This window comes from Petromyzon marinus, chromosome 47 (genome assembly GCF_048934315.1).
Source record: "Petromyzon marinus isolate PM22_M1 ecotype Great Lakes invasive population chromosome 47, UKy_Petmar_22M1.pri1.0, whole genome shotgun sequence".
NCBI classification, from domain to species: Eukaryota; Metazoa; Chordata; class Hyperoartia; order Petromyzontiformes; family Petromyzontidae; genus Petromyzon; species Petromyzon marinus.
In genome coordinates this window covers 8,522,252-8,549,831 of record NC_133713.1, presented here as the reverse complement: position 1 = coordinate 8,549,831, position 27,580 = coordinate 8,522,252, and the positions used below count along the sequence as shown (strand labels likewise).

The 27,580-nt window shown below is 49.5% G+C and overlaps 1 protein-coding gene across 5 annotated transcripts in view; it reads right to left on the bottom strand.

Annotated features, from left to right (window-relative positions):
- Positions 1–27,580, bottom strand: part of LOC116952597 (schwannomin-interacting protein 1-like) — a 186,860-nt gene that overhangs the window by 13,733 nt on the left and 145,547 nt on the right. For 4 of the 5 annotated variants that reach the window (XM_032972104.2, XM_032972106.2, XM_032972107.2 and 1 more), the window contains one exon: positions 14,778–15,671. In XM_032972104.2, the coding sequence (XP_032827995.2) occupies positions 14,778–15,671 (894 nt within the window). Of the gene's footprint in view, positions 1–14,777; positions 15,672–24,289; positions 24,384–27,580 lie in introns of all 5 variants that reach the window. The other variant, XM_076074369.1, reaches the window with a different exon arrangement.

Here is a 27,580-nt window from a genome sequence, read left to right as displayed (position 1 = left end):
GCGCCGGGGCTGGTGACGGCGCTTGGACAGCACAGGGCGCTCGCTCGCCCGTCAGCCCCGTGGGGCTTCCGGAGCCACGCGGAGCCACACGGAGACTCGTGGAGCCCCGTGGAGCAACGCGGAGCCATGAGGAGCTACGGCGGAGCCACCCAGCCCGCACCGCACCACTCCGCCTCCCGCATCGCTTCACCCCAAGGTCAGCAGCAACGTTCTCGGCCGTCACGGTGGCTTTTTCAAATGACAGGGATCGGCACGGTGCTAAGCGGCGGCCACGTGCGAGCGTCGTGTTTTGGGGGAGACGGGGCTTGCGTTTATAGCGCACGTACTGTGTGTGTGTGTGCGTCTGTGCCGTTGCCCGTTTGGTTTATCGGATTGTTTATTCGCCGCTACAGTGTTGACGGGATGTGCTGCTGCGGAGAGATCGCCGGTAAGCGGGGATGTTGACTTGAAATGAACAGAGGGGTGGGGAGATGAAAAGAGGAAACGTGGCGGGGCTAAGTGTTGCCCCCTAGTGACGCGAGTCTATTATTGGTGACATGGCAAAAGAATCACCACCCTGCCACCCACCTGTTTGGCTTCACAGGCTACAACAGGGGGCAAGGGCTGTTAGCGAGCACCTACTGAAGGTCAATGAGCGTGATCGGAGGTCGTTTGTGTGTGACTCAGCATCGTTCACACGCAGCGCCCGGCCAACTTTGACCAAAGGACCCGGCAGGGCTTTGTGTCCGCCATTGCACCATCGCCATCGCACCCAGGTGAAGGCATTAGGATCAGGAAACTCGGGACCCTTTCAAGTACCAATGTCCGCATGCGGGGGAGTCACAGTCGCATTGGGGCGGCTGTGTGTCGCGTTGACCGTCACTGCCGCTCTCTTGGCGTGCAATTTAAATGTCGAGACAAATACCCTGCTAACACTGGCCATACTGAGAGACACGAACCTTGTCTGATGTTCCAAGGCCGTAATTATAATATATTTGGGGGGGGGGACACATCCCCCCCCATATTCAAATATGCTCAAAATGTCCCCCCCAATATATTGATATTAAAATTATTGCTATGCTATGTAAATAAAAACAACAATTTGCTCAACCTTGGCCACAATATCTGGACTTGTCTTCATTTTAATCAATGCATAGATTTCTGTTTATATGATTGTGGTTATGGTTGTACTGTATTAATCCCTAATCTCTGCCATTACATACAATGAAACAAGAAATGGTAAAAAAGTAAAAACAGAGCAATGTAATAGAATACACTGTTAGACATTATTGTAAAAAATAAATGAAAAGTCCATCCCATGTGTTAGTGAATTTTTTAATATTTTAGGCAGGAAATTAGTTTTCGAATTTAGATATTTTTCTGGGTTGGGCCCCCAGACACCCTGGAAGATTTGGTCCCCCCCAATGTTGACTCCATGGCTACGGCCCTGTGATGTTCAGTGGGAAAAACACTCTCCCCTCTGGGTGTCTCAGTAGAGACATACACACTCTCCCCTCTGAGTGTCTCAGTAGAGACAGACAGACTCTCCCCCTCTGTGTGTCTCAGTAGAGACAGACTCTCCCCCTCTGTGTGTCTCAATAGACACAGACACACTCTCCCCTCTGGGTGTCTCAGTAGAGACATACAGACTCTCCCTCTCTGGGTGTCTCAGTAGAGACAGACAGACTTTCCCTCTCTGTGTGTCTCAGTAGAGACAGACAGACTTTCCCTCTCTGGGTGTCTCAGTAGAGACAGACACACTCTCCCTCTCTGGGTGTCTCAGTAGAGACAGAAACACTCTCCCTCTCTGGGTGTCTCAGTAGAGACAGACAGACTTTCCCTCTCTGGGTGTCTCAGTAGAGACAGACAGACTTTCCCTCTCTTGGTGTCTCAGTAGAGAAAGAGACACTCTCCCGTCTGGGTGTCTCAGTAGAGACAGACAGACTCTCCCTCTCTGGGTGTCTCAATAGAGACAGAGACACTCTCCCTCTCTGGGTGTCTCAGTAGAGACAGACAGACTCTCCCCCTCTGGGTGTCTCAGTAGACACAGAGACACTCTCCCTCTCTGGGTGTCTCAGTAGAGACAGAGACACTCTCCCCTCTGGGTGTCTCAGTAGAGACAGACAGACTCTCCCTCTCTGGGTGTCTCAGTAGAGACAGACAGACTTTCCCTCTCTTGGTGTCTCAGTAGAGAAAGAGACACTCTCCCCTCTGGGTGTCTCAGTAGAGACAGACAGACTCTCCCTCTCTGGGTGTCTCAGTAGAGACAGAGACACTCTCCCCTCTGGGTGTCTCAGTAGAGACAGACACACTCTCCCTCTCTGGGTGTCTCAGTAGACACAGACTCTCCCTCTCTGGGTGTCTCAGTATAGACAGAAACACTCTCCCTCTCTGGGTGTCTCAGTAGAGAAAGAGACACTCTCCCCTCTGGGTGTCTCAGTAGAGACAGACAGACTCTCCCTCTCTGGGTGTCTCAGTAGAGACAGAGACACTCTCCCTCTCTGGGTGTCTCAGTAGAGACAGACAGACTCTCCCCCTCTGGGTGTCTCAGTAGACACAGAGACACTCTCCCTCTCTGGGTGTCTCAGTAGAGACAGAGACACTCTCCCCTCTGGGTGTCTCAGTAGAGACAGACAGACTCTCCCTCTCTGGGTGTCTCAGTAGAGACAGACAGACTTCCCCTCTCTTGGTGTCTCAGTAGAGAAAGAGACACTCTCCCCTCTGGGTGTCTCAGTAGAGACAGACAGACTCTCCCTCTCTGGGTGTCTCAGTAGAGACAGAGACACTCTCCCCTCTGGGTGTCTCAGTAGAGACAGACACACTCTCCCTCTCTGGGTGTCTCAGTAGACACAGACTCTCCCTCTCTGGGTGTCTCAGTATAGACAGAAACACTCTCCCTCTTTGGGTGTCTCAGTAGAGACAGACAGACTCTCCCCCTCTGGGTGTCTCAGTAGAGACAGAGACACTCTCCCTCTCTGGGTGTCTCAGTAGAGACATACACACTCTCCCTCTCTGGGTGTCTCAGTAGACACAGAGACACTCTCCCTCTCTGGGTGTCTCAGTAGAGACAGACAGACTCTCCCCCTCTGGGTGTCTCAGTAGACACAGAGACACTCTCCCCCTCTGTGTGTCTCAGTAGAGACAGACACACTCTCCCTCTCTGGATAAAGCATTAAATTCAACCCATGCACCAGCACAGAGCTCGAGGAATAACGCTGCAATGTACAATTCAGCAAACTGTCCTGAGCGAAGTTAAATCAAGGTCTCGGCCTTTTTCTCGCCAGGGGGCAAACGTGTCTCCCGCAATGTAATAGCTGGGGCCATGATGTCCTGTGTCCCACGGTGATGATCTCGGCAGAGATAATTACGGTAATAAGTTGTCCACACCGACCCAATGTGCTCCTCATGGGGCCAGTTCTAGAGGCTGCATCCCCACGCCTGCGGCGGGGTTAAACGTCGCCGGGAGTAAATGTACGCATCTCGGTGGATCCATCCGGCCTGGGGCACGTCGCCGATAAATAATACAGGCTCTTCGGTGTTGAGCCATTGATCGGTATTCCTTACAAAGTGCTGATCGTACGGCCAATTCCTCTTCGTCAAACTGCACAATAAGCTGTGAACCTGCGCGCGTGGGTCCCGTACGCGTGTCCACAAGAGCTCCTCCGCAACTGCTGCCCCCGACAAATCCGGTGACCGAGGAGTCAACCGAAAGCTCCGTGATATGCGGCTTATGTGGAAATCATTTATATATATGTATCGCAACGTATCGGTTCCGGCTCGACTTGTCTAAACTACAATCTGCAACAGCCCCGGGACTCGTAACACGGGCCCCATTTAGAAATCGCATCACGGATACGTTTTTTTTCCTCTCTCTCGGGGAGGGATGTCTGCATGTGCGTACGTCCTCTGGGTCATGTAGCCCGCATGCCCAGCCAGCGCATGCCGTAACAGCTTTTGTTCAGCCAGATAGAGGGGGCTAAAGGACACGGCACGGGCTCGATAAGAGATGGAGTGATGTGGTACAAGAAGATGTGGAGCTGAGTGGACTTGCCAATGACCGGTACCAGAGGTGTCAAGATCGGCCTCTGTGGAGGAGGCTCGTGAAGGACGCTACTGGGCAGTTGGAGGCAGTCGCCCACCAGCAACAACGGAGGGCAGAGGAGCGACGCTCACAACAACGAGCGGAGCGCCGGGCAACTAAAAGACAACAAGATGGCACAGTGGGGGGCACAGGTGGTGCATCGGCCAGTCGTCTGAGTCAGTCGACCCATGGTACCTGCTGGGTCTGCCCCGTGACCGCCTGCCAGCGGGCGTTCGACACTTCACGTGGCTTTAACGTGCACATGGCCTGGCACAAGCTCCGTGGTGACGTCACCGCCACTTAGTGGCGAATGCCGGTTGTTGTTGTGTATACTCTGATGTGCTTTCAAGTTGTATCAACCAGCCTAAAGAGAAACATTAAAATCAGTATATTACCACGTGGCTATTTCGTTTCAAGGAACGAGCGCACAGAAAATTACACCACAGAACCACCTCAGAAGGTCTCTATTGAATCGGCCTCTCTTGTGCATGATTGGATAAAATTACGGCCCATTAATTATATTTATATAATCAGTTTGCTCACGCTCAAAAAAGGTTAAATTAAATCGGGGGGCCAATTTGCCCAAATCTTGTCTTCATAATGTTCACCAATTTCAACAAGCACTGTACAGTGAGGGAAAAAAGTATTTGATCCCCTGCTGATTTTGTACGTTTGCTCACTGACAAAGAAATGAGCAGTCGTTAATTTTAATGGTAGGCTTATTTGAACAGTGAGAGACAGAATAACAACAAAAATTCCAGAAAAAACGCATGTCAAAAATGTTATAAATTGATTTGCATTTTAATGAGGGAAATAAGTATTTTACCCCCTCTCAATCAGAAATATTTCTGGCTCCCAGGTGTCTTTTATACAGGCAACCAGCTGAGATTAGGAGCACACTCTTAAAGGGAGTGCTCCTAATCTCAGCTTGTTACCTGTATAAAAGACACCTGTCTACAGAAGCAATCAATCAGTTTCCAAACTCTCCACCATGGCCAAGACCAAAGAGCTCTCCAAGGAGGATGTCAGGGACAAGATTGTAGACCTACACAAGGCTGGAATGGGCTACAAGACCATTGCCAAGCAGCTTGGTGAGAAGGTGACAACAGTTGGAGCGATTATTCGCAAATGGAAGAAACACAAAAGAACTGTCAATCTCCCTCGGCCTGGGGCTCCATGCAAGATCTCACCTCGTGGAGTTGCAATGATCATGAGAACGGTGAGGAATCAGCCCAGAACTACACGGGAGGATCTTGTTAATGATCTCAAGGTAGCAGGGACCATTGTCACCAAGAAAACAATTGGTAACACACTACGCCGTGAAGGACTGAAACCCTGCAGCGCCTGCAAGGTCCCCCTGCTCAAGAAAGCACATACATGCCCGTCTGAAGTTTGCCAATGAACATCTGAATGATTCAGAGGACAACTGGGTGAAAGTGTTGTGGTCAGATGAGACCAAAATGGAGCTCTTTGGCATCAACTCAACTCGCCGTGTTTGGAGGAGGAGGAATGCTGCCTATGACCCCAAGAACACCATCCCCACCGTCAAACATGGAGGTGGAAACATTATGTTTGGGGGTGTTTTTCTGTTAAGGGGACAGGACAACTTCACCGCAAAGGGACGATGGACGGGGCCATGTACCGTCAAATCTTGGGTGAGAACCTCCTTCCCTCAGCCAGGGCATTGAAAATGGGTCGTGGATGGGTATTCCAGCATGACAATGACCCAAAACACACGGCCAAGGCAACAAAGGAGTGGCTCAAGAAGAAGCACATGAAGGTCCTGGAGTGGCCTAGCCAGTCTCCAGACCTTAATCCCATAGAAAATCTGTGGAGGGAGCTGAAGGTTCGAGTTGCCAAACGTCAGCCTCGAAACCTTAATGACTTGGTGAAGATCTGCAAAGAGGAGTGGGTCAAAATCCCTCCTGAGATGTGTGCAAACCTGGTGGCCAACTACAAGAAACGTCTGACTTCTGTGATTGTCAACAAGGGTTTTGCCATCAAGTACTAAGTCATGTTTTCCTCCTAATCTCAGCTGGTTACCTGTATAAAAGACACCTGGGAGCCAGAAATATCTCTGATTGAGAGGGGGTAAAATACTTATTTCCCTCATTAAAATGCAAATCAATTTATAAAATTTTTGACATGCGTTTTTCCGGAATTTTTGTTGTTATTCTGTCTCTCACTGTTCAAATAAACCTACCATTAAAATTATAGACTGATCATTTCTTTGTCAGTGGGCAAACGTACAAAATCAGCAGGGGATCAAATACTTTTTTTCCCCCTCACTGTATGTACTGAAGGACAACAAACCCGAAGCGGGGCGCTTACCCGAAGGATCACAGGCGCACCCGCAAAGAGCCCGTTCGTTAGGGGCGCAATTAATGAGAACCGATTGGCACAGTTAGCGCTGTCTGAGCGCACCGGGCGCGCTCATCTCGTCGGATAACGGCGCTCCCCGTTCGGCGGGAGAGGGGCGAGCGGGCGCGTGTGGGCGAGCGGGCGGGCGAGCGTTGCGGGGCTTCTGCGCGGCCGTGGCAAGGGGGGCCCCGTCGCATTTGATCAATCAATTGAAATGTTTGCGGAAAAAATAACGCGCTTCATCGAAGGGGGGGGGGGGGAGGAGGCGGGGGAGGGCGTGTTGCGTTGCAGAGTGGCACCGGAGAGGCATGGGTTAATGATGAGCTCTCAATGATTTTAGATTCGTGAGTTGCAAAGCATTGCTCCCCCCCCCACCCCCCAGCGGGGTATTTTCTCTTTGCTCGCCCAGGAGGGTCTTAAGTACCCCCCCCCTCCGCCCCCCCTCACGCAGGAGAGTTCCGAAACTGAGAGACGTCCGGAGTAAAACGTTCCGTTTACGGGTGTTGCTGTGCGTGGGTGGGTTGGGGGGGGGGGTTGGCGGAAAAGAAAAACCAGCGTCGCAGCGACGACGGGGCAGTCCAGCGGCATCTGTTCAAGAGGCCACGCGCGAGCTCTGGTGATGAGGCTCAGAAGGTCGAAGCCACACCGGGGTTTTCTTCTGCTCAAGCGAACGCCGCCGGGAAACCTTTGCGGTCCGCGGGCGAGAGCGAGAAACTGGCGCCACTTGAGGTCGCGGCAGAAAAAACTTCCGTGCCATCCGATACATTCATACGGCTGACGAGAGTGAATTACTTTGATGGGCCACGAATGTCAAGTGGTTATCGCATCAATCACCGTCGTTGGCCACACGAGGAAACCGAGGACCGCTGAAGTTAAGGCAAACCTCATCAGGTGGACTAGTGGTCCAAAAGATCCGATTGTTGTCGGTTTTAAATGTTATTTAAGTTGACCTCTTCAGGTGGAAATGCTTTTAAATACGCGTATTTTTTTAAGGCTACGGGGAGGAAACAGGAATATCCTGAGAAAAACCTACGGCTCGAATGTCCACGCAGATTTGTCATCAGGAACCCACTTTCTCTTCTGCTATACCTCCTGTCCAACTGGTAGTCCCATGATTTTACCAGTATCACAGCGAGCAATGAAATATCCTAAATCCACCAACCGGATAAAGATGCTTGGCTATGTACGGTGCGAAAGAAGTTCAACATCCATAATAGAGGTTCAACATACACACACAAGACACGACCCTGCCTCCAAAGTGCTAGATTAAAGGCATGCGCCACTACGGCAGGAAAAGAAAACTCACGTTTCAAATATATTTTCGCATCAAAAATACATTCCTTTTATATGGGACGAGGAGCAGCGGGCACGCTACTTAGCGGCACTGCGCTTTGATGCCAACGGCCTAGGCTTGATCCCCGGACGGGGCTCGCATTGCCGAGCGCCCCATTTTACCGACCCACACTGACCAGCGTGGCGAAGTATGGCCAAAAATAAAAACATTGCAAGACCAACGTTATTAAGGCAGCAGATTTGTTTAGGCAAGCATACTCTAAGACTTGTTTCAAACCTTCTGGGACTCATCGGCAGGCTTGTTAAACTAAAACAATGTTTTTTTATTTTAAGCGAATGTAAGGCCCACTGGGCTATATTGCGTTTTTTTCAGAGGTGACCTGGCTATCACAAATAATACCTCAACGAAGTGGCTTGTCACGTGGAAATTTACAGCAGCCAAATACTCAAAACGCGTGACGTTGATCCTAAATGTGGATGGGAAACACCGAGGGACCCCGAGAACAATCCGTGCGACCACGGGGAGAGAGACACGCAAACTCCAAATATAGAGGCGTCAGAGTCGGGATGGAACCCACGACCTCCTGCATAGCAGGGGAGGTAATTAACATCTCGCCACCGTGGTGCCCCTACACGCCCGCCGGATCACCAGGCGGCCCCCGGCTGAGACCGGGGAAGCAGGCCGGGTGTGGTTGTGGCGTGGGGGGAGATGGGGTGCGGACAGGGTGGGCGGTCACTGCTTTCAGTCATTTTGCCCTTTTCCCCGTGCCCTTTCAGACTCCGTCGGAGTCCAGGCTGGCGCGTTCGATGTATCATCACCAGGTTGATCACCCCCCGCGGAAGGTAGCGGCAGCGGCGGCGGCGATCATTAAAAAAAAAGTCTCCGAAGACTTCACCTTGTCTCCGCCTTGGCAACGCTCGCCACGACTAGCGCGGAGGGTGGGGGCGAGGGGGGGCGGGGAGGGGGCACGGCTCATCTCAATCGTATGTGCGGGGCGGATGCTGCCCTGCAGCGGTTTGGTCAAGAAGGACGACGACTCTCTGTGAGCCCAGGGGCCTCTTACCCATAATTATCGCTCGCTCGTGCCACTGCCGACGGAATGGCCTCACGCTGGACGGTAGCTATAGACGGCCCCTTCTTCATAGGTATTTGGCCTACTCTTCCGTGCGGAAACGGAGGCCTTGGAAGAGACGGGAGCCACCAATGCTTTACCCCGCACACGTGGACCTGCCGATTGATGGTGGTGAACCCAGCTGCACTGCTGACTAGGCAGTAGCATGGGGGTAGGGGCGTTTAAAAGAACTTGCACCGTTGCTTCAACTTCCACGCCAGGAGATGGAATCAAAGTGGTGACCTCTGGGTTGCAAGTACAGTACGCTCACCATTGCACTGTGGCAGCATCTATACTTTGATGATGATTATTATTACTAGAGATCAATATATTACGTGAATATCATTTGTATTCCAATTACGTACAAATAATGTAAAACGTCAAGGCCAATGAGCGCAGGGTGGCACTCATAGACGCTGCTGCCCCCCCCCCTCCAAGTCCAGAAATGCAAATTCCACATTTCTATGGCGAGGTTAATACAAATTAACCGGATGAACATTATTGGCATCGCACAAAGCGGCGCTCGCTTTTATTGACCCCGTGGTGGTGACCACCAGACCGGAATTGAAACTCGCGGAGCTTCTAATAATTGTGGGTCGACCGGGCGGTTTAAACACGGAGCGATTTGAAAACGCCGAGGGCTCCCGATTTTGTTTTTACCCGTTCCCCTACTTTTCTCGACGTTTAAGAGTCGGCCGCGTTTAAAAAAAAGCTTCGGCGCGTACGGCGGCACGGAACGCATCCCCTCCTTGCCGATTTCCAAGCTGCGTGCGTCGAACGTGCAATCTCCGTGTTCTGCCGGAAGATGGCACAGAAGGCGAGGTGCTTCACATCGTTAACGCAGTGAAATACGAACGAACACTGAAACACGTCGTGAGTTGCGTCTCGAGCTAAGCGGGGGGTTCTGTTTCTAGGACCGTGTTTTTATTCGGGCACACTGCGCCAAGGACCCGAACACCTAAGATCGATTACTGGCCGTGGCTGACACGAGTGACGAGTGGTCTCTCCTAGCTCAGCTCAGTTCTAAATTAGTACCTTGATGCAATCTAAATTCAGTAGATCATCAATTATCCGGAGGCTTCGCGGGGAGGGGGGAGGAGGGCGCGCCGGATTTTCCAAAAACGCCGGATCACTACATCATTATTTAAAAAAGCGTATTTTTGCCCATTATTGCATGACATTATGTTTTAGGTGTCGTTATATGTAGTTTTAATTTGTGTTGAAAATTTGTTTACTATTTGAACTTGGCATGAATAAATAAACAAAAAGATACTGTATTTAATGTACCCTACTTACCACTCCAATCTCGAAGACTATGCATGGGATGATGTATATACGTGCAGTATTTACATTGTTTAAATTGTATGTAGTGTATAATGTATTGTATATAATATTTAACACTGAAGTCAAGCGTAGCTACTTTTTTTTGTCACGCATGCGGTGCCGATAGCCGGACTGGGTGACAGCCTTTGGAGCAGTTTTGCCGGGTTCGCCGGATCAGCCCAGGACCGCCGGATAATGTTGGAAGCAGCCGGATAATCGATGATCAACGGTGTCTACACTGGGGAGACAACGGTAAACAGGTGAGTAGTTCTGGCCAAACTGTGTAGACCTTATGAGGAGCTCACCAACATCACTAGGCCCAACAGTCAATTGGGCTAAAACGAGGAATAACTGTTTTTGTCTCCGTGTGTGTGCGTGTGGTAGCATATGGGGAGCGGTAGTGTAGTGGTTAGCGCACTGCGCTACGAACCCGGCGACCCGAGTTCGATTCCCGATCACGTCCAACACTGGTGACGATTATCTGAACCGGTCCTAGGCCTCCCCTAGGTCGACTCAGCCTCAATTGAGTACCTGGTGCGATGTGTAAAACATTGTCATTAGGGAGAGAAATTCGGCCCGGCGTGTTGCTGGCCACCCACCCCCTCGTGTGCGGTGCTGGCCTTTAGAGGTGCTTGCTAACAGCACTTGCCCTAGCAGTCTGTTGAGGCTATAATGGGGGATCTTTGTCTTTGTGGTAGCGCAGTGGTAAGCAGACTGGGCCACGAACCTGACCACTCAAGTTTGAATCCCGATCACGGCTAACTCAGACGACTATATGAACCAGTCCTGGGCCTCCCAGAAGTCGACTCAGCCTCAATTGAGTACCTGGTGTGATGTGTAAAAACATCGCCATTAGGGAGACAAAGGCGGCTGGGCGTGGTGCTAGCCACCCACCCCTCGTGTGCCATTTCGGCCTTTAGAGGAGCTCGCTAACAGCACTTGCCGCAAAAGTCTGTTAAGGCTATACTGGGGGGATCTTTGTCTTTTTTGCACGTGAGCATAAGTAGTCTCATAAATAGTGAACGTAAATGTGGATGTGTTACGCTGTCCGTTCAATAATTTACGCGTTAGAGTAGCAACTAGATGAGGCAATGGAGTAATGTACTGCACGTGTGTTTACACCACGCGGTGCTGGATCACATCCCTGACTCACCCGGAGCCGTGAACCGCAACCACCATACGAGAGAAACGTTCCGTTTGAAGGAAGGCCATCTCACGCAACGTCCCCATTTAGCCTGGTGACACGGCCGGGCGGTAGGGCATTTGCCACTTGTTGCGGAGGTTCAAGGTTCAAATCTTGCAGGCCGCCCCGATTGGGTTGCGACATTAATCCCCCCCCCTACACTTTGCGCAAGAGCGCAGAAGCGTGGCCACCAAATCTACGCCTCTACGTAAGGAACGACACGGGTGGACTTCTCCACGAATCTGGCTGTCGCCTGATGAAGCCGGTTGTAATTACTGGCGAAACGTCGTACTCAGATTGTAAACGTTGTGGCTTGGCTCTCCAACACACCGGTGTTGCTGTGCTAGTGACGAATTGGCCACGTTCTGTTTACGTGACAACCCTTACTAGTTGGCTGTGTCGGCTGGTGGCGGCGGGTTTTAACGACACATTTATATATTTACGCGAGCTAACCCACAAAAACCCTCTATTATGGATATTGGTCGCGAAAGCCTCCTACGTGTTAAGAAGGCAGACCGCTTCGTCACTCATTCTGTTCAATTGTTGTCCTGCTCCCACCGCCCCCTCACCCCGCCCGAATGTTTTTTTCGCCCCCCTTTAAACATGGTCAGGCTACAGGGCCGGTGTTGCGTGCGTGCACAGCGAACTTGGAAACCCATGTGGCATCACCCCCGCCCCCACCCGCAAGAAGAGAACATTCGGCGCGGATGCTACAACCCAATCATAAAATTTTGACACACCGCCCCCAATAACCACATTTTAAAAATGAAGAGCTATCTCAGCATAATCCTAAATGACTCCTCTTCTTTAATGGGGACGGAAAGCGGAGTGCCGAGATAAAACCCACACGTGCACTTAAATGAATGGCACTTAAAGCCCAATAATATGGCTCGCCTATCAGCAACCAATCAGCTGAACTGCCTCCTACGAGCACGGTCTCCATAGGCTGCAGCGGCTCAATCCCCGAGTAATTTGTTTAGTTTGTTCTCCTTCGCCCCGGCACCTCCGAATAGCACGGTCGGCTACGCACGGTGCGAAAGAAGTTCATCACACGCGGACACGTACATTCACCAACCCCACACCTCCAAGATCAGTGAAACCCTCGTCCTCCCGGTCATTGTTTCCCCTCCTCTGGCTTCCACACCGTGTCGTTGTTCTTTGGCACCAAGCCGGCCAGACGGCCGGCCTCTCCGTTGGCGAGAGCGGCGGACTGGGCGATGGGATCGGGGGTCGCACGCCGCAGCGAGACGGAGTGTCGCATCGTGGCACCGCGAGAGGTGGCCGACGGCTTTGCGAAGCCACCATCCGGCAACCGCTAGTGCATGGCTGCTGCTGATGACAACGACGGTGAATGAATGAAGTCGTAGACACAGGCCTCGCGGTTAAACCGGGCCAAATTCTCCCCGTCGTGGTCGTAGGGTTTGCTACGTTCAGCGTCGACAGCTTGAGGCCCATTACCGGGCTCTCATCGCTTAATACGTGAATCTGCCCTTTCCCCGCCTTCCCCTCCACCCATCAACTGCTAATTAAACTTGGCCCACATTAATCTTTAAGCACACACGCTATTCATCGCCCCTTCATTAGACTGCCGATCAATACTACGGGAGGTGGGGGGTCATATTTTTTTGTACTTCTCTATCCCTTCTGGCTTCTCCTGCTCTGCCGAAAGAAATAAATAAACCAAAACAAACGTGAAATAATTAAAGAGGCAGCTAAAGCCCTTTGTGCCGTCTTAATGAGCAGGCCGGCGCGCATTAATGAGCGTAATAATGCGGAGCGCTCGTTTAGCGTGCGCGGGAAAATGCCACCGGCAAATTAGGCTCTTAGTTACAGCGCGCAGCGAAGTCGATAAGATTTATCGCGGGGGCCTTGCGGTGCTCAGGCCCGGGGTGAAAAAAAAACTTTTAACTTAATTTGGTCACCGTCCACTCCAACGATTCGTTGACAAAACACAACGCTGCTGCCAATGGATTGCGAGCCTTACGATCGGAAAGAATTGCGTGTTCAAGTCCCGGCCAAGGGTCATTGTCGTCGTCGTCGTCATCATCATCATCGTTCCTCTTTCTTTCTAAGTCGTTAACGTCCCACTATTGGGGAAAAGGCCTCCCCAAATGTGTCCAACTCTTCACAATCACTTGCCACCTCTATCCAGTACACTTCCCCCCCCCGCATCTCTGATTAGCACGGTTGGCTACGTACCGTCCGAAAGAAGTTAAACATACATATTCTTATTCATATTCTTGGTTCTTTCGATAAAGTAACGTAGAAGGGAAATATTAAAATAATAAAAATAAAACAATACAATTCTCACGACGTTTCGATTACAACACAAGCAATCATCATCAGGTGTGAAAACCACGGAAAGAAAATTTTAAACGTCGTGATAATTTTTTTTCTTTATTATTTCCCTTCTACGTGACTTTACCGAAAGAACCAAGAATATGAATCCCTGCGGTCACGAAAGCTTTAAATCGAAATTTAAACATACATCTTTCAACCTGCTCACAGCCATCTAACTTTCTGTCCAGCTCCCTTCCTTCGACCCTCTCTCTGCTTCCGTTCTGTTATTAATTTTCTCCATCTGCCATCTAATCTCCGAGCGAGACAGTCCTGCCCAACAATTTCTTTTTTTTTACTTTGTATATTGCATGTTATACTAGTTGTCATTCTTAAATCTTTATTTATAATTGTGTCTCTTGCCATTCTGTTCAAAGTCCTCTTTTCCAATACTCTACCTTGTTACGAAAGAACATGAAAGTTCCAAATATGCCATTCTTACTACTCAAGGGTACAATGGCAAGTGAACAATGTTTGTTCTATGGATAGACTGGCCCCCACCATAGGAATATGGAGTTTCCATGACTTGTTTAGGGTCGCCAATGGAGATGATCCCATGCTTGTGTGCGTAAGGGGACGCGTTGATTTGACGTCACGTAATCATTCTGAGAGGACAGAAAAAGGTATATATGTTCAACTTATTTTGCACCGTACGTAGCCCACCGTGCTAATCGAAGGTGTGGGTGAAATCACGCTGGAATTGTGACTTTCGTTCATTGAATGCCATGTTCCTCCGTGCGTTACGTGACCACATGAACGCCACCACAGCGCAAATTAACAAAAGATAGGGTCACATAGTGCATCAAGCAAGCGGTGCACCACGATTGCTCAACCGTCACGAGATTGCCAAGCGGAGCCTTGGGCTCCGAGCCCTTTGCGCCAACGCCATTCTCCGATTGGCTGTTAGTTCACTTACCTTAAAAAACGCCTCAACTCGTGGAGAAAACAGCGGCACGTGCATTCGAAGATCCGGCTGGATTCAGCGATCCAGTGCGGTCCAACCGCCCCCCGACCACCCCGCCCCCTGCCGCCTGCGACCCTCCCCATTAACTACATTAAACACAAATAATGAACAAGGTACAGGCCCGGAAGATGTGCCGTTACTTACAGAGGGCGCTGGACTTCCGCTGGCGCTGCCGGAGCCGCCGGCCCGCGCCGCTGCCGCCCCTTGCCGCCCACTCTGCTCAGCAGCCAGCCCGGCGAGGTGTCGCTCCAGCGCGTCCCAATCCATGGTGGGAAGAGTAGCGTCAGCCCCATCATCGTCGCCGACGCCGCCGTCGGACGTGACATTTGCAGAGGCGGTAGTGGCAGCGGCAGCAGAACTGGAAGTAACGGCGGCAACGGCGGTTGCAGTGCCGCCCCCCCTTATCCCGCCACTGCCGGCCGCTTTGGCTGCGGCCGCTCCCGTCGATCCACCGCTGGCCCCCGTGCCAGCGCCCCGGACGCTTGAGGAGTTGGCGTTGGGCGAAAGTTGCCGGGGTAGGGGGGTGGCGACGTCCTGGCCGCGCGTGCCGCTGCTCACGCCGGCACCGCCGCCGCCGCCGCCGCTGTCGCCGCAGTCATGGGCCGAGTTGGCGTTGGGCGACAGCGTGGGGCGCCCGGGCAGAGGGGAGGTGCGGCCATCACCGGCACGACCTCCTCCTCCCGTCACCTGGTCGCTGGCACCAGCACCATCGTCGTCGTCGTTACAGCGGAGGAGTCTGACGGCCCGAACCCGCTCCTCCTCCACATCGTCGTGCCACTCCTGCAACACGCAGCGCTCGTACTCCCGGAAGTCGGAGCCGCCGGAAGTGTCATCGTCATCGTCATCATCGTCGTTCCGGACCTTTCTCCCCTCCCGCTCTTCCTCCTCCTCCTCCTCCTCCTCATCATCGTCATCGAGCTCCAGGCTCGGGGAGCTCTTGCCCTCGGAGCAGGGAGTCTCCTTGGTGGAGCACGCCTCCGAGCTGGAGCGACTCAGGCACGGGTCACTGCTCAGGTCCATAACATCCTCGCGTGAGTCCTGCGCCGCACACAAGGTCGCACCGCACACAGTGCCGTGTCGTTTACTCATCCGGGAAAGAGCCTCGTTGAGTCCTTCAACAAGACTCTCACTTGACACGTTTGGGGAAAAAAATACAAAAAATTATTTCCCGGTTGTTTTACGGATAAGACGAAAACGGACCGGAGAAGTTGCGCAAATGTAGAAAACCACAAATGTCAGTTTGGTGTTGTTCATTCACAAAAGCCTAAACCCATATCGAGGACTTTTCCATGAAGTTGCTGCATCTGGGATATTCAAACAATTCCACATGAAGCTGTGTGTGTTGCTTGTGAGAAGCCATAGCCGTAAAAAACCACGCGTGTAATGGCATAACACTCAAAAATACTGTTCGTAACAACAAACATTAATTTAATGACAATTTGCAGCCCTTTGTCAATCAGCTGCTGAATGAAATCCTCCCCATGCTGTGTCGGTGATTGCGGTGGCTTGACTACACTTTGCCCCTCTGGTCAGCACAGGCTGTTGAAGGGCAGGATGTCCAGAACCGTTTCAGATATCCCTCGCCACCGCTTAGCTCTCCTCTCTCATCTCACTCCACGCACTCCGCTCCAGCAACCAGGGCCTCCTGTCGAATCCCCCAGGAAATATGTCATTTTGTTTGAGGATTATCTTTCTCATCTACTGCCCACATTGTCTGGAACTCCCTTCACCCAGTCAATTGTGCTGTGATTCCCTGGCCAAATCTTCGGCTTAAAGTTCTTCCGTCCCCTTATCCTCTGCCTCTTGCTCATTATATGTATAAATAATTACCCATCCTTCCCCCACGATACCCATGTCCCACTGCTTTGTACAGCACCTTTAGAAGCAGTTCCATTACAATTATATTAATCTGTGGTAACGTGGAGGGAAAGCATCAAAGACCATGTAATCCGTGATAATACTCATAATTTCTGCGTAGAAAAATCGCCGATGTTCAGAGGTTTTAGCCACGCCGCTAGAATTATCCACGACAAATGTGGGGATTTACAGGGGTAGCATGGCACGTGACTGACCACTCCTATAATTTGCAACAAAAAAATTACTACTCTTTGGTTCTATTCGGTAAAAAAATTACTGTATAAATATTGTCATTTATTTAATAAGAAATTGGGGGGAAGACATAAGTGGAGCAAATCTACCATGAGGGCCGAGAGTTACAGATTTTGCACAAAATATTTTTTATTAAAATCCAAAGCGGATTAAGTCTCCCGGTCAATAGGCCACATGAGCACAGTGGAGTCTGTGCCACGTGAACCAACATAGAGGCATTTTGTTGTTGTTTTAATGCCTGTATCTCTCCCGTCTGTGTTGTGAGACATCTCAATTGGATGATGTGTTTTGGAACGTGGCAGGCTTCTTGGAAGCGGGCTGGCATGATCACGATATCTCACGAAGTTTAGGGGGGAATTAGACGCAAACAATATTCACATTTTTCACAGCTATAGAATTGTTTTTGACACCCTCCATTACGGGAGTTCCTGTGAATCGCGGGGATAACGCATTATTTTAAGATTCGTGGTGGTTTTATTCCATAGCGTATTATCTTGTTATTTTCATACTTTTTTATAATAATGCAATTTATAATGTCCACAATATTTGACAGGCATACATTTATGTGCATAATGGAGCAAAGCTCAGTGTCTCTCAAAGGCCTGGTGAAAGGCAGGTTGTAGATTGAATGTTTGCAAATGTGCAGTAGGGTGGTGTTCCAGACAATGTTTGGTATATATCATTGAGAAGGCGTAACTTTTATATTAATTTTGCTGTTTAAGAAATGCAATAAAGCTGTGTATTTATTCAAATGATGCCACATTGTTTCAAAGGATCATTGGCAGAATACCTGAACAACAAGTTTGTCTTGTTCAGGAGGAAAATATCATGGTGGATGGGTGTGAAGAGGAACGTGTAAAAGATAACTGGATTTCTCTCCAAGGTAAATTATGATAGATATCTAAAATTAACAGTTTAAACATTTAAAAAATGTACATTAGGATTTTTGGAACATGTTGCAAAATAGTTTATTTCTAAGTGGGCCTCAGCTGCTTTCCTAGATCTCTGGCCTGATGTGAGTTGCCTTTGTGGACAGGACCTTCCAGGCCAGAATACAGGGTTAAGGAAAGTGTTTGAGGCCTGGCCGAGCTTAAATTGTTACATTTTCCGTTTTATAGTGCTTGTACTTTATTGCCGCAAACGTTTCAATGTTTGAAAAGTACAGGAATTTAAATTGTCTTGTTACCTACACAGTACTCAACGTTGTTTTTCCTCTCTCATTTTTATTCAATTCGGTACCATCATCATTTATGCAATATTACTACGGGAGTAATAAAGCTCAGTTTATATTTGATTATACTTTTAATCTATGTTTGGCATGCTGATGAAAAACGAATTCAGATTCCTGCATGTACATACTGTATTAATGAGCATGAATTACATTTCGGGTTTTTTTTCTTCTCCATGTGTAAATTTATTGCATTTTGTATGATCTTTTCTGCAGTGTGCGCACTGTACACTGCTCTTGTGTTTAAGTTTTGCTTCAGTCAGACATCTGTTTCCACTAAAATGTGTGGTTTTTTTTACACTGCATTCCTATTGCAGTACCACATGATGTGACCCTACAGTTCATTCGTACCCATATGAGATTTAGAGGCATATTTTTGATTGTCAGGCAGTAAAACAAATTATTGCAGAATTGTTGTAGCAGAACTCTTCATATCCGTGACTCTATTATCCACGGCAGCTGTAGGTCCACCAAAACCTTATTATCATAGTATGTTTTTTGTTTGCATTTTTGACTGCAGGTATTGTGGTTAATGCAGCCATGAATCCTTGTGAAAAGGTTTCAGTTTTGTTGCCAGAAAAAAAGGGGAAAAACCACCCTATTATTATCCAGACCCTGTTACAATTTTCCGCAATGTTCCCATCCCTCGTTGCGGATAGGCTTCCTCTTAACTGGAATTTGTATGCGGACGAGGGGAGGATTCGTGCGTCATTCATCGAGATTATCTACAGGTTCTTGGAGATAATATTTTTTTAAAGCAGTGCTGAAATAAATTGTGAGTACATAAAAAATGCATTCAAATGAATATACATTGATCCTCCTTTGGCAGCGTGTTCGCTAACACAGCGCACATAAGGAGCTATTGAAACGCTCTTCGCTGATAAGTGGACTCGCGTGGTAAATCCACCCTATTATCTGCAATTGCGTGCAATTTATTTTTGATTCAATTTGAGGATACAAGTTGCGAGGCACAGTCTTTTAACTCCGGGGTGGAGCTCGTGGTTAACAAACATGTTGCATCAACTCGGCGACATTAGTTTGAATTGCCTTTCTTTTGGCACAAACTAGCTGTGCTGACGTTGAACTGTTGCGACGTAAGGGATTTTAGCATTTAAAAATGCAAAAATCCTAAACTGTGACCCCCATATGGCGAAAACTCTCGTAGTCACGTTCCGCGCTCCTATAATCCATGTTTCGCCCGCAGATTCATGGAGTTACACGGCCAAAAAGGCCTAAATTAAGCTAAATACACCACCGTGCTGGGGAATTTTATTTATTTGGCAGTCTACGGCGGATTGCAGGATCTGTGGGCATCTCAGCCCATATCACTGTCGATTAATGGCATTTCGCTGTAATGGTGATGACACAGTGAAATCGAGGTGGTGATGGTGGAGATGCGGACCACCTTCCGTACCATTTTTCCCGTGTCACGCTTACCCTGCCAAGATCACAGTAATAGCCACAGAGATGACGGTCGTAATGATCGATGTATGGGACTCCGAAGGCAAATGATGATGATGATGGAGATGATGTAAACGATGATCAGGAAGCCGCTTTAAGTATCTCATTGTTTCTAAAGTTTCTGCGTTTTATTAACCGGCGTTATTCCTCCACTGGTTTCTTCTGTTTTAGTAAATAGCATCACTTACACACACGGCATGCATGACCTTTGTAACTTCCAGCGCAGCGCGACCCAGGACCGATTAAACGTCACTCGGGGTGTGCTGCTCTTATTATCGTACTGTACTTGTGTTAAAAAGTAAGGAAACTTATTTTGTTAAGGGTACGTACACAGTATGTGTAGTACCTGTATCGCTTATACACAACAGAAGCATTGCTGCGTGTATAGTACTGTGCAGTAGTTTAAACATACAAATAACCCTCTTTCTACCTATTATCCGCGATTATAGTAGGGTAACATCGCAGATGATAGGATCTGTGATGTTCGGCGCCACATCGAGGCGGTCAAGAGGCATTCTACTGCCTACAACTGCCCAGTAGCGTCCTTCACAGACGCCGATCGTGTCACCGCTGGTCACTGTCACGTCCACACAGCTACACATCCTTCTGTAACGCATCAGCCCATCTCTTCTCAAGCCTGTGTCACTCACACACCAGCTCCACTCTCCTCTACCTGTGTCACTCACACATCAGCCGATCTCTTCTCTAGCCTGTGTCACTCACACACCAGCTCCACTCTTCTCTAGCCTATGTCACTCACACACCAGCTCTACTCTTCTCTAGCCTGTCACTCACACACCAGCTCCACAATTCTCTAGCCTGTCACTCACACACCAGCCCATCCCTTCTCTAGCCTGTGTCACTCACACACCAGCTCCACTCTTCTCTAGCCTGTGTCATTCACACACCAGCTCATCCCTTCTCTAGCCTGTCACTCACACACCAGCTCCACTCTTCTCTAGCCTGTCACTCACACATCAACCCATCCCTTCTCTAGCCTGTGTCACTCACACACCAGCTCCACTCTTCTCTAGCCTGTGTCACTCACACACCAGCTCCACTCTTCTCAAGCCTGTGTCACTCACACATCAGCCCATCCCTTCTCTAGCCTGTGTCACTCACACACCAGCTCCACTCTTCTCTAGACTGTCACTCACACACCAGCTCCACTCTTCTCTAGACTGTCACTCACACACCAGCCGATCTCTTCTCTAGCCTGTGTCACTCACACACCAGCTCCACTCTTCTTAAGCCTGTGTCACTCACACATCAGCCCATCCCTTCTCTAGCCTGTGTCACTCACACACCAGCTCCACTCTTCTCTAGCCTGTCACTCACACACCAGCTCCACTCTTCTCTAGCCTGTCACTCACACACCAGCTCCACTCTTCTCTAGCCTGTGTCACTCACACACCAGCTCCACTCTTCTCCAGCCTGTCACTCACACACCAGCTCCACTCTTCTCTAGCCTGTCACTCACACACCAGCTCCACTCTTCTCAAGCCTGTGTCACTCACACACCAGCTCCACTCTTCTCAAGCCTGTGTCACTCACACATCAGCTCCACTCTTCTCAAGCCTGTGTCACTTACACACCAGCTCCACTCTTCTCAAGCCAGTCACTCACACACCAGCTCCACTCTTCTCAAGCCAGTCACTCACACACCAGCCCATCCCTTCTCAAGCCTGTGTCACTCACACACCAGCTCCACAATTCTCTAGCCTGTCACTCACACACCAGCTCCACTCTTCTCTAGCCTGTGTCACTCACACACCAGCTCCACTCTTCTTTAGCCTGTCACTCACACACCAGCTCCACTCTTCTCAAGCCTGTGTCACTCACACACCAGCTCCACTCTTCTCTAGCCTGTCACTCACACACCAGCTCTACTCTTCTCTAGCCTGACACTCACACACCAGCTCCACTCTTCTCAAGCCTGTGTCACTCACACACCAGCTCCACTCTTCTCTAGCCTGTGTCACTCACACATCACCTCCACTCTTCTCCAGCCTGTCACTCACACACCAGCTCTACTCGTCTCAAGCCTGTCACTCACACACCAGCTCTACTCTTCTCAAGCCTGTGTCACTCACACACCAGCTCATCCCTTCTCAAGCCTGTGTCACTCACACACCAGCTCCACTCTTCTCCAGCCTGTCACTCACATACAATTTCCACTCTTCTTAAGCCTGTGTCACTCACACACCAGCTCCACTCTTCTCTAGCCTGTCACTCACACACCAGCTCCACTCTTCTCTAGCCTGTCACTCACACACCAGCTCCACTCTTCTCAAGCCTGTGTCACTCACACACCAGCTCCACTTTTCTCAAGCCTGTGTCACTCACAAACCAGCTCCACTCTTCTCCAGCCTGTCACTAACACACCAGCTCCACTCTTCTCCAGCCTGTTACTCACACACCAGCTCCACTCTTCTCTAGCCTGTGTCACTCACACACCAGCTCCACTCTTCTCCAGCCTGTCACTCACACACCAGCTCCACTCTTCTCCAGCCTGTCACTCACACACCAGCTCCACTCTTCTCTAGCCTGTCACTCACACACCAGCTCCACTCTTCTCTAGCCTGTTTCACTCACACACCAGCTCCACTCTTCTCAAGCCTGTCACTCACTCACCAGCTCCACTCTTCTCTAGCCTGTCACTCACACACCAGCCCATCTCCTCTCTAGCCTGTCACTCACACACCAGCTCCACTCTTCTCTAGCCTGTGTCACTCACACATCAACCCATCCCTTCTCTAGCCTGTGTCACTCACACACCAGCTCCACAATTCTCTAGCCTGTCACTCACACACCAGCTCCACTCTTCTCTAGCCTGTGTCACTCACACACCAGCTCCACTCTTCTCTAGCCTGTGTCACTCACACACCAGCTCCACTCTTCTCTAGCCTGTCACTCACACACCAGCTCCACTCTTCTCTAGCCTGTGTCACTCACACACCAGCTCCCCTCTTCTCTAGCCTGTCACTCACACACCAGCTCCACTCTTCTTTAGCCTGTCACTCACACACCAGCTCCACTCTTCTCTAGCCTGTCACTCACACACCAGCTCCACTCTTCTCTAGCCTGTGTCACTCACACACCAGCTCCACTCTTCTCTAGCCTGTGTCACTCACACACCAGCTCCACTCTTCTCAAGCCAGTCACTCACACACCAGCTCCACTCTTCTCTAGCCTGTGTCACTCACACACCAGCTCCACTCTTCTCTAGCCTGTGTCACTCACACACCAGCTCCACTCTTCTCCAGCCTGTCACTCACACACCAGCTCCACTCTTCTCTAGCCTGTCACTCACACATCAGCTCCACTCTTCTCAAGCCTGTGTCACTCACACATCAGCTCCACTCTTCTCTAGCCTGTCACACACCAGCTCCACTCTTCTTTAGCCTGTCACTCACACAACAGCTCCACTCTTCTCAAGCCTGTATCACTCACACACCAGCTCCACTCTTCTCTAGCCTGTGTCACTCACACACCAGCTCCACTCTTCTCAAGCCTGTGTCACTCACACACCAGCTCCACTCTTCTCAAGCCAGTCACTCACACACCAGCTCCACTCTTCTCTAGCCTGTGTCACTCACACATCAGCCCATCCCTTCTCTAGCCTGTGTCACTCACACACCAGCTCCACTCTTCTCTAGCCTGTGTCACTCACACATCAGCCCATCCCTTCTCTAGCCTGTGTCACTCACACACCAGCTCCACTCTTCTCTAGCCTGTGTCACTCACACACCAGCTCATCACTTATCAAGCCTGTCACTCACACACCAGCTCCACTCTTCTCTAGCCTGTCACTCACACACCAGCTCCACTCTTCTCTAGCCTGTCACTCACACACCAGCTCCACTCTTCTCTAGCCTGTGTCGCTCACACACCAGCTCCACTCTTCACTAGCCTGTGTCACTCACACACCAGCTCCACTCTTCTCTAGCCTGTGTCACTCACACACCAGCTCCACTCTTCTCTAGCCTGTGTCACTCACTCACACATCAGCCCATCTCCTCTCTAGCTAAGGTGTGCGGGCTACGTGACCTAGCCAAATGCGATGGGACTGTGTCCAGATCTTTCAATGATCTGCTGTAACCCAGGCTGGTTAAATGCAGGATGGATCGTTGGCAGGCAGGGCCAGTCTGACTGTTTCCAGCCGAGTCAGATGTTCCTTTAAACGGGCAGATAGGGGGGGAAGGTCGAAGTTTCGTAAGCATACAGAACAGAGGATATAATTGTGGCAGGGAATTGTACGCCAGAAAGAACAGGCACACACACATAGTCATGTACACACACAAACAATATTTGCAGTGTACAGTAATTATATACAGAGGGCAAGGAATTTTAAAAATGTACTGTACACAGATGTATTATGCCTACACGCAAGGTACATGAAGAACGTACAGCAAGTTTCTAGGCACACACAGACAAAGGATCCCCCGTACAATATAGCATTAACATACTGTAGGGACAAGTGCCGTTCCCGAGCACGCAAAGTGCTGTTTGCGAGCACACACACAAGACACACACACACAAGACACACACACACAAGACACACACACGACACACACACACAAGACACACAAGACACACACACAGACACAAGACGTGACACACAGGCACAAGACGTGACACACAAGACAAGACACACACAAAAGACACACACACAAGACACACACACAAGACGTGGCACACACACAAGACGTGACACAAACAAGACACACACACACAAGACACACACACAAGACACACACACACAAGACACACACACACACAAGACAACAACAACAACCGCCATTCGCCACTAAGTGGCGGTGACGTCACCACAACGCTTGTGCCAGGCCAGGTGCACCTTGAGGCCACGTGAAGTGTCGAACGCCCGCGGGCAGGAGGTCACGGGGCACACCCAGGTGCCACGGGTCGACTGACTGAGATGACTGAGATGGCTGAGACACAAGACACACACAACGTGACACACACGAGACACACACAACGTGACACACACACAAGACACACACAACGTGACACACACACGAGACACACACAACGTGACACACACACACAAGACACACACAACGTGACACACAAGACACACACAACGTGACACACAAAGACACACACAACGTGACACACACACAAGACACACACAACGTGACACACACACAAGACGTGACACACACACAAGACACACACAACGTGACACACACACAAGACATACAACGTGACACACACAAGACACACGACGTGACACACACACAAGACACACACAACGTGACACACACACAAGACACACACAACGTGACACACACACACAAGACGTGACACACACACAAGACACACACAACGTGACACACATACGAGACACACACAACGTGACACACACACACAACGTGACACACAAAGACACACACAACGTGACACACACACAAGACACACACAACGTGACACACACACAAGACACACACAACGTGACACACACACAAGACACACACAACGTGACACACACACAAGACCTGACACACACACAAGACATACACAACGTGACACACACACAAGACACACACAACGTGACACACACACACACAAGACGTGACACACACACAAGACACACACAACGTGACACACACACAAGACACACACGTGACACACACACAAGACGTGACACACACAAGACACACACAACGTGACACACACACACGACACACACACAAGACACACACAACGTGACACACACAACGTGACACACACACAACGTGGCACACACACAAGACACACACAACGTGACACACACACAAGACGTGACACACACAAGACACACACAACGTGACACACACACCCAAGACGTGACACACACACAAGACACACACAACGTGACACACACACAAGACACACACAACGTGACACACACACACACAAGACACACACAACGTGACACACACAACGTGACACACACAAGACGTGACACACACACAAGACACACACAACGTGACACACACACGACACACACAAGACGTGACACACACACGACACACACAAGACGTGACACACACACAAGACACACATAACGTGACACACACACAAGACACACACAACGTGACACACACAACGTGACACACACACAAGACACACACAAGACGTGACACACACACACACAAAGACACATTCCTTAAAGCAGCCTCGCTCCCCCTTTAGAAACCGCTCACCCACCTCACACTCAACAACAACAAGAAGAAGAAGCAGCAGGAGGAGGGGGACAGCCACGTTGGAATGTTAAACCCTTCAAAGTTTCCCCACCACCACCATCACCACCCCTTCACTTTCGTGGTCTTCGTCTTCATGCACAAACCACTCTAACATTAAGCACATAAGAGTGCTGTTACGCGTACCCGTACATAATTGTATAATAATTTAACGCGTTATAAAGTAAAATGCAGTGCTGTAGTCATTCAATGTCACACACTTGGTAGAGTTCTAGAATGTAGTCATTGTATTGGCGCATATATAGTAAGGTTGTAGTTGTTGTTTACACACGTATAGCAACACACTTAATGTTTCACTGCATTGCGATACAACACACACACACAGACGTTCATTATACAAGCCACAACACTTTGTAACGCTGGTTTAGGCGTTTAAAATAACTCTAAACGCGTGCACTGTATAGTTAAAACAAGTACTGTACTTAAAACAGTTCGGACAAAGATGTCAAGACGGAACCGCACACAAAGTGTTGAGATGTAGCCACACTTAAAATTAACTTAAATCTATATTTTAAATTAACTTGTATACGGAACACGGGTACATGAACATACATTCAAAGTACTGCACTGTATGTAACATTATTATCGTAGCGTGCTGTGTTAGTTGTGTGGTACAGTACCAGACACACAAAGCATGTTTTTTTTCTCTCTCATCAGGCATAAAAGTGTTTAGTTTTAACATTGTAATAAGTTATACAACGAACTTGATTGACATATCCACAGCACATCGAACATCCGAGTTAAACCGACGTGTGTGTGTGTGCGTGCATTTCGTCGCTGTATTTAAGTCTAAATAAAGGTTGATTTTCTCCTTTCACGACAGATGCAAACGACACTTTTTAAAAACACCAGCACATAATGTATATACACACACACATATAACACATAACAACTGTACACAAAGTGTGCATCGTCTACAGTAGGCAAAGGCGTTCACGTCAATTGCCGTGTCATGGAACGCATTTAAACGCAAAGATTAATCACTTTGCGTGATTAATCCCATAATTAGACACTAAAAACACACGAATTCATGTCGCAGCAGATATGATTCTACGTTACGTTAACTCAACCATCGACTCATCGTTTAATACACAACACACACTGTACACAAACGTAACATTGAAACTCAAAGAGTATACATACACACATACACACTAGCGATCCTCTTAAGAGCCCCCCCTATAGTACACGTACTAATATACTAATTGTTAACTATCATACAGTACACAAACACAACACAGAAACTCACGTAAGCTCTTCGTACCACGTAAACAACATTTCATATCGCGCAATGAAACACTAACAGCGTGTGTTTACTATATATGCACTTCAGCTTGGCCTTGTGTGTGTATTTTCGTCAATGTATTATACCGTATTACCAAGCATATACCCTAATATGTACAAACACCACCAGATATCATCCCCTCCTCGTGTAGCGTCTCACAGACTGTAGAGGCAAGTGCTGTTAGCGAGCACCTATGAAGGCCAGCACGGTACACGAGGGGGTGGGTGGCCAGCACCACGCCCGACCGCCTTTGTCTCCCTAGTGGCGATGTTTACACACCGCACCAGGTCCTCATTTGAGGCTGAGTCCACCTAGGGGAGGCCCGGGACCGGTTCAGATAATCGTCACTGGATGTTGGCCGTGAGCTGGAACCGAACCCGGGTGGCCAGGTTCATAGCGCAGCGTAGCGCTAACCACTACACCACCGCTCCCCACACAGACACACAGACAGACACACACACAGACACACACACAGGACAGACACACACAGACAGACAGACACACAGACACAGACAGACACACACAGGACAGACACACACACAGGACAGACACACACACAGACAGACAGACAGACACACACAGACACACCGACACACAC